Below are 12242 nucleotides of genomic sequence, written 5' to 3'. Positions count from 1 at the left end.
TAAAAGAATGCTGAAGTTTTATTTCCAATTTGAAAGTTAGCTAAGTATTTTAGGATTGAGATATTCACAAATTGAGCACACATCACTTATAAAGTTGGCAAATGACAATGTTAGACGGAAATCTAATCATAATGGGGGTACAGAGTTGTATGTCACACTGTGTTAAGACACCCATCTGACCTTACCTGCTATCCCTGTGGTGAAATGGTGTGGTCCTACAGCTAACGCCATGTGATGTGGGATTGGTGAGATCTGATGTGGTGATATTACTGTATCATTGTTCATAACATGCCAAAAAAGGTATGAATGAAACTCATTAATTTGCAAATTAAATAAAATTATTTCAAATGCCACAGATTCAGACACGGTCAGACCTACACTAAGTAAAATCTAGGAGTATCATGTTGAATTAATAACATGTACTTCATAATGTCTTTGATGTACCATAAGATTACATGCAAATAAGCAACTACTGATATTTTCGTTTGAGTCAGGTGAATGTGCTAAGAATTTACACAATGACAAGATCTTTATTAAAATCTAAGAGCTTGCACATGGAATGGAATGCCTGAACAGTGACTGGGTGTCTACATCTCACCATTTTTATTATTGACCTATTTTATCTCACATTATAAGACATTTTTCAACAGCTGTTAAGACAGATCTAGGACATGTATGAAGATTTCCTCACATGGTTATGTCCAAACAAACCAAATATTTTCTACTTTCAGTTTCAAAAGTTTTCTAATTGAGGACAGAAGCCTTCAAACAGCTAGCATCCAGCAAGAAAAACACAAGTGCAACAATATAGACGCCATCACCAAACAACTTACTCACAACAGAACCAATGGATATAAGTTGTTATAATTCACATCTTTGATTTGTTACATAAGGAGCATTAGCTGAACAAGCTTGGCAAGCTTTGAAAAGTGAGGCCTCTCTCTATCCACTCTAAGAAGACTGTAAAGTATTTGCTATGGGAAGTGGAATGAACAATCTAATATTTGGATGTTCATAAATACCATAGTGATTGTTGAGTGAAAGAAAAACTTGCTTCAACAAGATACAAAATGCTGGGACACAGATTATGCAACTTGCAAATGAATTGAGAGTATTGGAGTATATCTGAGACTTTGATGGAACAGCCAAACCAAGCACCCCATGTGTGCTGATGAAACTGTCAATGTGTGTTGATGGAACAGCCAAATCAAGCACCCCATCTGAGACTTTGATGGAACAGCCAAACCAAACACCCCATGTGCGTTGGAAATGGGAAGAAGAAATTTACAGAAACTAATTATATTAATTACAATAAGTAAAGATCATGGAATGATTTGTTTTAAACATTAAAATCCTGCATCTCTAGGTACAAATGGAAGTGATCCCTTTTGCGGATAGACTGTGAAATGTGATCAGATATGCCAGGATCAGACACAGTCCCTCCACAAAACGGTCAAGAAACGCTGTTGTTAAAAGGTGTCAATCACCGGTTCCGTTAGCATAATCCGAGTTTCGGGAACGCTTGGGAGTTGATGACGTCACAGCAGTTAGCGTCCCCCTAGTTCGTGAGCTCCCTCGCTCCATTACGCTGGCAATTTTATTGATTTTCGTCATTCCATCCGCAAGTTGTCGAATCTATTGTACACTAGGACAATTCTGTGTTTCCGATAGAAGGTGAGTACACCAGTTTTTCATCAATTACCTTATTCATTTTAGTGAAAACTCTTTTTTTCTCACGGGAGTCATCTCATGCCTCGCCGTTGTGTCGTCTTTCTTTTATTTCGGGTGCGTCTCGATTTTTACCGACCCCCGAATCAGACATTTTTACCTGAGCTGTTTTGAGACAATAACATTTATTGCAAGATAGAGAGCTGAAAAATATGTGACTTTGCTTATTTACGGTTTTTGGTTTCAAAATCGACAGCAGATCGACCTCTTTTTACTGAGTCAGAATTTTTGATCGCAAACAAAATGGCGTCGTAAATGTGGAGCGTTCTTCCGCTGTATTGGAAAATTAGATCGAAATTGTGCATTGTTTTTTTGTTCTGTCATCGACATGATCATAGTAAAATAGTTGCAATGTGTTGAAAAATCTAAAGCAATGTTAGATATGACACCAGTCGCGTGTATACCAGGAAAATCGCTGGATTTGTGTGATGACCGTACCGGTGAATAAATTCAGATTGACGGCGAGTAGCGGCATTTTATGTGGCGTGACGTTATGTTGGGACCTATCTTACCGAACCTTTTTCCAATCTTTCTAGCCGCTTTTAAGTCGCATTCTTTGTGTCACTTGCAAGGTTGATATTGTAAAAAACTTGCAATTTCATTGGTTTTCTTATATTTTCTCATTTATTTGAGATTTTTTACGCCGAAACTTTATGTTTTGATTTCAACACGATCTCCGACCTTTGACCTTTGAATGTCAGCTCTCACCACCCTACAGCTGATTGTAAACGGTAAAGAGTCACGTCAGGGGATACCCTTCCAAGTGTGAGAACGGCGGATACAGAACGATTTCTCTGGATATTTAATTGAATGCAGCCCTCGTGGAAAAGGAAAAAAAACAATTACAGAGAGCTGTTACCGTCATGTCTGTAATAATTGATAACTTTCTGTGACAGTCTATGAGAGTAGATGGCATTTGAAGGGGTTCAATTTCATTTCATTATGCCCTTTATTGACAATTTCTGTAACATGGCGAGATAGGAAAAATACTTTTTGTGTGTTTTGTTTTGATCACACATTTTACTGATCATTTTTATGTATTAATGACTTACAGGTGTTGGTACAATACGCTGATTCATTATGCCATACCGCATGAATAAATGGTTTCGACCAAAGGGGTATCGTGAAAATTTGGCCAAAGAAAAGCAAAAGCAGCGTCAAGGTCATACGGCTTTAAATGTCTGTAGTGAAAGAAGTGACAGCAATCAGGTAAGGTTATACAGAAGTATATATACATGGACAAATTTGTAAAGATATATTACAGATACATAAAAAAAATATATGTAGATATACAATTCTTTGGTAATAATTGAACCCTTCTTTGTGTTTTTTGTCATTATGTCATTCACACAACCCGCATCAAATATATATATTTTTAGTTCGTAATTTTTTACTATTTTCACTGATTCCTCTCTATACTGTAATAAAATTCCAGTGAACTTCTTGATTTCATGAAAATTGACATTAAAGGGAATTGTTTAATTCTTCTGTTCAGCTAAAATAAATTAATAGTGGTTTGATTCTTTGTATCCAGCTTATAGCTAAAGTGACTTTCATTGTATTTTGAATGATATGCAATTTTTTCAATTGTCATTTTATTTTTCAATTTTGTCAGCCAACAGCAACCAAGTCTAAGTGCAGAACTTTTGCAGAACTTTTGCAAACTGTATTTCTCAGAAAAAATACCAAGCAGGTTTTTTGAAATCATAATACGTTTCAATCAAGTACTGAAAAATATTTTTTTTGTGTGTATTGCATAAAAAGGTTACTGATGTGGCTATTGCTGATGACGGAGACTTCACATTTGCCCACCTGCAACAGAATATAAGCCAAGTAAAGCTGCCTTCAGGCTGGACTCCCCGTACATCACCAGCTAGGCTTATGATAAGCCAACTTGAGTGTACAGATGAAGACATGAAAGTATCAAGAACTGTGACAATCAGTGATGATTTGCATTGGAAGGTCAAGATACACGGACATGACATTCCAAACACACATCCAGCTTTTAATGATACTTCAACAGTGATTGATTCCTTTGAAATGCTGGAGAAACTGTTGGCTTTAATAAGTGATTGCAACATATGCTGTGGAAATCCTGAACAAACGTTTGTAGAGTTACTGCAAAGCAAGGGTGGAGAAATTGTCAAAGCAATATCATTCGCTGGTGAAAAAGAAGTTTCTGCATATCTTGAGGGTGACTTCAATGCTACATCACTTGACGGAACTTCATATCACCACACAGTCCGGACAAGCAAGTGTTCCCTGATCACAGACAAAAACAGATGTACTGAATGCTGCAAGTACCGGAACAATCTGCGATCACTCGTATCCAGACGAAAAAGTGACAATCTTGGAGATGAAAATAAAACACACTCAAGCAGCAGGACCAATCTCAGATACCTCACCAACCAGCAACTACAACAGAGGGCCAAAAACTTACACAATGAGTTGGTTTCCACTAAACTCTCACTCTCTAGGATGGCAAGACGTGCAATTGTGGAAGATGGGATTAAGGTTGACAAAGAATTGGAACGAGACATACAATATCTTATGGAAGACAATGCAGAAGAAGTGACAAAAAGATACGGCGAGGACAGCTTCCAGAGATTGTTCTGGGAAGAACAACTAAAATATGCGAGATGTGCTGACAATCCAAGACAAATGCGCTGGCACCCCACAATCATACGTTGGTGCTTGTTTCTAAAATTTAAATCCTCTGCTGGCTATGATGCCCTGAGAGAATCTGGATTCATCAAACTTCCCAGCCAGAGAACACTTTGCGATTATTCCAACTACATCAAGCCACAACCAGGTATAACCCATGCAGTTATGAAAGAGATTACTGCTGAAATAAATGCTCAAGGTGTTCCAGATGATAGGCGATATGTAGTCCTCCTGCATGATGAGATAAAAATAAAACGTGATCTGGTTTATGATAAGTATACAGGGCAGCTTATTGGTTTTATAAACCTGGGTGATATCAATGAAGAACTTGTACAGCTTGAAAAGCGATGCAACGGAACTGATGACACAACGTCAGACATTGCCAGTCATATACTTGTTCTTATGGTGAGAGGGTTAGCTTTTAAACTGGAGAGCAGTTTATGCTACTTTCCTACTGATGGATGCAGATCAGACCACCTTTTCCCCATCATTTGGAGTGCAATTGCCTATCTTGAGATGTCATGCGGTTTGAAGGTCCTAGCATCAACTAGCGATGGTGCATCATGGAATCGCAAATTCTACAGAATGCACAGGGTATATGGAGCACCAAGAGACACCCTAGTGTTCAAGACCAAAAATGCAGCCAGCGCAGACGAGAGATTTATTTATTTCATCTCTGACGTTCCCCACCTAGTTAAAACAGCCAGAAACTGCTGGGCACACTCTGAAGCACATAGGCAAACAAGAAGTTTATGGGTAAGATTTATTATCTTTGTTGTACAGTTTGCTGATACTTTGTAAAAAAAATCACGGATCCTTATACTCTCTTAAAACAGCAATGGATTCAAATAGAAAACAATTATATTAGTTAGGAAAAGAATCTGTGGAGCATACAAATCCAACCATACTTTTGCCAACAGTTGGTTGCAGTACAATGCATACAAATATATTGTGCTTGTAATGTTTTTGTGTGTATGTTGGCTTATGTGTACCTAGTGTACATTCATTTACATCCTTGGTATTAACCAATTTCATGACTTTAATTGTTTTGTGTTTTTATTGATCATTACGCTGTTTACTGATTGTATTTTCAACTAATGTATTTTTTTTGTTTCTGTACTAGAATGGTAACCCGATCCTGTGGAGACATTTGACTAACTTGGTGGTGGAAGACAGAGCCAGGGATATACATTTACTCCATAAACTTGGATACGAACATATCAGCCTGACTTCATTCTCAGTTATGAGAGTAAACCTAGCTGCACAGGTATGTTTCATGTTGATGTGCTGTTACGTATGGAAAATTGATAGGAACAGAACTTACTACTTACCATGTGAAATATTTGTAATGCAACACACAGTCACTCCACAAAAATGTGGAGTGACTGTACAACATCATTAATAGTGACTTATGAACTCAGTTGTATTTCACAATACAATGTTGGACAATGGACTCAATAGTGGAAACAGGAAGGCAGTAAAACAGATCTGCATCATGCTGTTGGTAACATTTCTACTTTTATTAAAATTGCAGGTTTTGAGTGAAACTGTGGCAAATGCTATTGAAGCCTTTGGTCCCCCTGAAGCCACAGAAACTGCCAAATTTGTTCGGTATATGGACAAATTTTTTGATTGCTTGAATGTGCGGAACAGGGGAGAACATGTACAGAAACGGAAGCCAAACCTTGCACCCTACACTGATGTGAATGATCCAAGACTTGAGGTGAGTTATGAATATAAGTTTTCATTAGAAAGATGTAAAAGAATTGTGATGTCTATTGGTGCACTGATCCCCTCTGGTTTTGCTGATCCGATAAGTAATGTCACACCAACCCTGATAGAAATTGTAAGGCCACCTCCATGTATCATGGTTAAATTTAGTGTACCGTGGTTCACTGTTCTCAAGTTTGACTGTACCATGTACAATTCACAACAGAAGTCATAAGAAGAAAGTTGATTTTGTTACTGGACAGCAACAGTCATTGTCTTCAGTTTGTCTAAAATTGGAGTGTGTCTTTTCTGGTAGTGTGTTTAGTTTTTAGCGTAAATGACAGTGTGATAAATTATCACTTTTTTTGGTTCCTTCATCTAACAAACTCTCCCCCTTTTTTAATTACAGTGGTTGCAAAATGACTTTTTAGGTTATTTTGCGAATTGGGAAGCAGCTGTTAGGACAAGGCCGGGAGAATACACCAAATCACAGAGAGATCGAATGATGCTCAGTTGGCAAACTTTGGAAGGTTTAAGGATGACAGGTATGTACAGCTTCTATAACTTCAAACATTTAGTTTGATATGCACATTTATACTGACTAGGCTGCTGTTCCACACCTTAAAATCATATTGGAATACCAATCATTCAGCTTGCCAACAATATTTAGCATGTGTAATTTTCTTACAATTGACATGTCTTACAAGACTTGTGTTGTGAACAGCAATTCCATACTTTGCAATTGTTACTCCACTGAAAAGACCATTATTATATACACTGACTGTGTTGACAAGCATATCAATTGGTATTTCAAAACTCATTATAAAATAGCCCAGTCAGTTACAAACACAATATACTATGAGTCAAGTACACAAATGGATGTCTTCCTGTATAAATTCTCACACTTTTACAGAATTGCAGTGTCTGTGGCAACCTTCAACAGGAAATTTGAGTCACTATATTTTGCAGACAACAGAAGAGAAATGGTGGTTGACACTTGGCTCATTATTGAATTTTTTACATTCTCTCTCTCTCTCTTGCAGTAAATTCCTTTGTTGAAATAACGAAATATCTACTAAGGCATGGAGTTGAGTATGTGCTGAGTGAGAAACTCCGGGATCCATGGGAAGCCCACTTCAGTAAGCACAGACATCGTGGCGGAGCCAATAATGACCCCACAGTTCAGGCATTTGGGTACCAGGAAAATGCGATACGGTTACAACGATCACATCATCTGCAGAGCATCACTGGCAATACTGGACGTTATAGGCGGCAGAGAGAGGAAGTGATTGACAACACACCACTACCAAAGAGACCGAGAACAAGTAATCAATGAAAGACCACATATCCAAAGAAAGGAATAGACAGAATGTTTCATTTCAACAGTTCAAATCATAGTAATTTATTGAAAACATTGAAATAACTTACAAACAAACTGAAATAACTTACAAATATGTACATTCATGTAGTGTAAATGATGCTTGTTGAAAATGGTAGTAAAGCTGTCTTTACTATAGCTGTAGGAACTGCAGAAAATTACTTGTAAATGTAATGTTGCAATGAGTTGTAAGAGCTGCAGAAAATTACTTGTAAATGTAATGTCATGTCGCAATGAGTTGTAAATATCCCCTCTGAGCATTTTATTTTTCCATCAAGCAGAGAAACCATTTGAGATACACTTAAGCATACAATTAGTTATTTCCAGAAGAAATTTCCTATCTGAATATGACTGTGTACATAGATTGCTTGGCAGAAATGAATCACACTAATCATCTCAGACAATCACTCAACTAGGTTGCATTGAGACTACTTCAAAGATTGTCTCAATCCTTTAGAACCCTTGATATGCATCTTTTTCTTTGACTTAAACACCTCAACAATGCTCCTACTAAAAGAAAAGCACCTAACTTGCACATAAAGGTGTACCAGCATTGTGACAAGTGAAGCTGATACATCATCACTTTCAGCATTTCTAGCAATGCTAGACCATAGTGAATTTACTTTTGTGTCTGAGAGAACGTCATCGATTACCGGTTGACAAATGTTCTTGTACTGGGATGAACGACTAATGTTGTCAGTATTGAGATGGTGTTTGCATATTAGTTCAACTTCTACGAAAAAAGTAAAAGCCAAATCAGTGACGTGGAAAAGTCCACCGCGGTCCTGTTTATTCAACCATTCCTTAGACTTTGACATATCTTCACTACTGCCACAAGACTCTTCTTCCTGCATATCATCTAGTACTGAAATGTAATCACAGTCAGTGGTTTTCTTTTTCAAGCGACGCTTCAACTTGTATGGGATGTAACCCGCAAAATAACGGAGTGCTTTCTTCTCTTCATCTGTCAGATGCGTGCCTTTCGTATGTGTTGTTTGGGACCCGTCAAATGCACAAAGTCCGGTCTTAACAATGGCCATAAGTTTGAATAAAAACATTCTGGTAAAGAGAAATATGCTTTTTTCATCATATTTCCCATCGATGAATGTCTTGAAGTACTTTGAAAGTTGCTGTGTGATGTCTTCATCCACCCAGAAGTTGAAAAATGTGTGCCACACCTCTTCCATATGGCTGGAAAATAGTTTCATGCTTTCCCCAGCAGTCGCCGTCTTCCATAGTTGCTGACACAGCAGTTCCATAATGCAGTTGTCCATGAATTTGTCACCCTTCAATTTTGCTGCAATCACATTCCCTATTGCTGCAATTTCATTGCCAAAGACACTGCCTTCAAAAGCCAGGTTGGGGTCTTGTCCAACCCCTTCACATGCGTTGGTTACATACGTTAGCATTTTCTCCTCTAGATTGCTGTACTTCATGTGACGGGTGAAAGAGCCTATAAAGAATAAAATATTTGCTGTCAGTTACTATTTCTGTAGTTTTCTTGTATGGAGTGACTGCTCAAGGTGGCATGATAGGTTTGTGACAACATAATTTTACACAAAAACTTCACAAATAGTACATTGAAACCAAAGACATGTATACTACTAGAAAGCCTTTTCTATGAGTTCTATTTCTTTCTACCATCGAAAGTGAATTTTTGTTTTGGGGTCTGAAATCGCCTGATTTGGTAAAATTAACCTAAAATACATTAAATTCAACATATGTATATTATCTGCAAGAATGTGTGGGCCTTACTTTTTTTTAAACTCCCTGGTTTTAGTTATACACTGATTACACTATTTAAATTGTGATAACATTTTAAAGAAAAGAAAAAATATTCTGAGCCCATCTGTTCAATCACAGTCCTACAAAAGTGACTGGTTCAATTATCACCTGTGAGAATTCTGAGAAAATGGCTGTTTGGGACCATCTGTTTGTTACTCAACTGTGAAAATAATCAGCTGTTAAAATGTGGTGGACTCTGTTGGTCCATTGATGACGTGCTCTTTTGAAAGGAGTGCTTTATATCAGTATCATATTTCATTCATTTCAATGTTGCATCAATTTGACAACAGTTATAAAGTGAAACTCCACACTTTACTCAAGTTGAAGATTACATTACACATGTTCAGCATTATTGTTATCAACATCACAGTCACTTTTGTGGAGTGACTGTGTCTTGTGGAGTGACTGTGTCTACATGTTCTTGAAAAAAATGAACGATGGAGGTGAAGTAAGTTTAAAAACCCACCTGGTTGCTTTCTTTTATGTGAAACTGCAGTAATCTGGTCACTGGAAACTGTTTGACCATCCCCTGGAGTGTCTGAAAAGTTTGACAGAATAAAGTAAGAATTGTAAATAACTACATGTGGCCACCTTGTCATAAATTGAATGAATCTCCTCAAAACAAAAATCACACTCGTGATTTCATGCTCAGCTTTCTCGGACAAAAATAGAAAGCAAAACATGGAAAAAAGTGAATGAATGTCACACACTATTTGCACAGGAGAAGAGAGAGATTTTGTAATGTTTCTAAAAAATTTCATGAAGAGTTTATGCAAAGAACAAAGTAATGATTGTCAATTATTACATGTCATCTTGATAGTTTTGTAAAAGCAGATGTGTCACACACGAGGACGAAAATTTAAGGGTTTTGTAATAAATCTCATGTCATAAAAAGTTAAACGTTTATGCAAAGATTAAAAGTTTAAAAGCAGAAATGAATCTGTTCACAACACAGGGAAATACCCACGTTTTGAAATGCTTCCTGATGAAGAACAGTCTTCTTCCAACGGCTGCCTGTATTGAGAAACTGAAACAAAACATGTATTTTAGTTGTTGCCATTCACAGAATTCATTGACAATGGCACTGTGATTAGGCGACAGTCGACAGCTGACACACATCCGTGTGACCTTGGCACAGTCCGTTTTGTATCCTACTTTTTAACTGAAATCGCCTTTTGAAATGGAATTAAAAACATACTCCGAAGTTTGCTTTAGAAATGGAATTAAAAACATACTCCGAAGTTTGCTTTAAAAACGTACAGAGAAATTCTCAATGTTACGAATCTATTTTTCGTTGAACTTGAATCTCGATGCTCGACATGACAGAATCGACGATCACTCATAGTGGACTGCTCAAGGCGCCAGATGTACAACTTGCTCTAAAACGCATGAAGCCACAACGAAAAAGACATTACATAAAATATGAAATTACCTTTCACGTTTCGCATCTCGTGCACATTCTTCATGTGACCTCTAAAACCACTGACACTTTTATATTTCTTCGAACAGAGGGAACACGCGTAGCTATGAGCAGCTGGCTTGATAGTGCTCGTTTGTGAGGGGTACTTGCTGTACTGCTTGCGCCGATCTCTTCTCGGGTTCCATGCCACCTTCCTCCATGATTGAATCCCAATCAATGTCAGAATCATCAAAATCGAGAAAATCAACATCGTTTGAGTTTGACATCGCCCCAAAACAACTAACTCTACCGGGGTGATCGCTGAACGGGTCGCTGAAGTCCTTCACACGGGGACGACGTTGTTTATAAACACGGTGGAAATTTTCAGTGACCGTGTCATTGAGCATGCGTAGAAGGAAAACACAAAGTATTCTGGGAGAAATGACGTCATTACATATGCTAATTTCGGACGATGTGTAAACGTAACTGTTAGTAGAACGGTGATAATCCTAATCGGGAAAATAAACATTCGTATTTGGCGAAACACGCACTACAACAAAAAAAAGCTTAGCGTTTCTTGACCGTTTTGTGGAGGGACTGTGGATCAGACCATTATGACATGAAAAATAAAACAATTGCCGAGATGCCTCACATCAGTTGTGTTTGGTTTCTCAATGTCTCATCAGGCAATCCATCATTAACTACACCATATCTCAGTGTTTGGCTGAGCACTGCAATGGTGGAGGCACCATGGACCAGACGTTAGGGTAACAGACTCACTATCAGAGGATGGTGAGTTATAGACCCGGTTAATGACTCGGTAGAGCTAGATTAACAAATTCACTGTCAGGGGACTGTGAGTTCAAGACTCTAGCATGGTATTTGTGCCCTTGAGCAAGGCACTTTACTCCTCATTGCTCCATTGGGGGTTAGTGGGTACCTTTACTTATCCTGTAATTGGGCTAATGCCTGTTGGATGATGGACTGATACAAAAAATGATCTATACTGCTCATGGAGCTAAACCAAGATAACATGTCAGAATTCTCACCAAATACCTGTTGTTCCTTGACTATCAACCAATACTGACAATCTAGATCTTTACAAGATCACAAACACAGTGTCAACTAAACCTGTACATGAAGGCCTCTGTTCAAACATGTGTAAAACAAACTACAATGAAACCTGTCCTTACAGACACCTCTTTACTAGGACAGATTTACTGTATCAGGCCAAAAGTTACACTTTGAACAGAAATTTACCTGTTTATCAGGGATACCTCTCTGTTAAGGAGGCTTTTTCTGTTTCTGAAGGTGTCCTTACTAGACAGCTTTCACTGTATATCACAACAACTTGTAATGACTATCCACCTCAAATATCACCCATGAACTGAAACAACTCAGGAGAACTGGTTTCAATGGCATCAGAAACGAAAGGCAATGAATGCAGGGACTGGGAGACTTGTTACTGGAAGATTCTACTACAAACAGCAGTATTGGGAAAGAAAGTATTCCATTCTGATCACTGATTTCCATGAGAGCAGACAGGTTGTTGTTTTCTGAGCTCCTGATGATGTCACT

General features: G+C 37.9%; 2 protein-coding genes across 13 annotated transcripts in view; both read right to left on the bottom strand.

The window, feature by feature from the left end:
- Positions 1-12242, bottom strand: part of LOC139115104 (PHD finger protein 20-like protein 1) — a 61286-nt gene that overhangs the window by 27335 nt on the left and 21709 nt on the right. For 7 of the 12 annotated variants that reach the window (XR_011548044.1, XR_011548045.1, XR_011548047.1 and 4 more), the window contains exon 8: positions 186-269. The exons of the other annotated variants lie outside the window; for them this stretch is intronic. Coding sequence is in view for 4 of the 7 variants with exons in the window: in XM_070676999.1 (XP_070533100.1) it covers positions 186-269 (84 nt within the window). In the remaining 3 variants the exon portion in view is untranslated. The remainder of the gene's footprint in view (positions 1-185; positions 270-12242) is intronic. 12 annotated transcript variants of the gene reach the window in all.
- On the bottom strand, positions 7775-11046 carry LOC139115108 (uncharacterized). The gene is made up of 4 exons (XM_070677010.1): positions 10698-11046; positions 10233-10292; positions 9732-9803; positions 7775-8933 (listed from the first exon to the last, which is right to left on the bottom strand). Exons 1-4 carry the CDS (start codon positions 10933-10935, stop codon positions 7909-7911), a joined length of 1395 nt encoding a protein of 464 aa, XP_070533111.1. The 5' UTR covers positions 10936-11046; the 3' UTR covers positions 7775-7908.

Source organism: Ptychodera flava, chromosome 17 (assembly GCF_041260155.1).
Source record: "Ptychodera flava strain L36383 chromosome 17, AS_Pfla_20210202, whole genome shotgun sequence".
In the NCBI taxonomy this organism is placed as follows: Eukaryota; Metazoa; Hemichordata; class Enteropneusta; family Ptychoderidae; genus Ptychodera; species Ptychodera flava.
This window is presented reverse-complemented; position numbering and strand designations above follow the sequence as displayed.

Coding starts and splice junctions, on each gene's coding strand:
- LOC139115108 (XM_070677010.1), bottom strand. CDS start 10,935: ATGTTGATTTTCTCGATTTTGATGATTCTGACATTGATTGGGATTCAA. Junction 10,293..10,697: donor CGAGATGCGAAACGTGAAAG/GTAATTTCATAT, acceptor GTTTTGTTTCAG/TTTCTCAATACAGGCAGCCG. Junction 9,804..10,232: donor ATCAGGAAGCATTTCAAAAC/GTGGGTATTTCC, acceptor CAAACTTTTCAG/ACACTCCAGGGGATGGTCAA.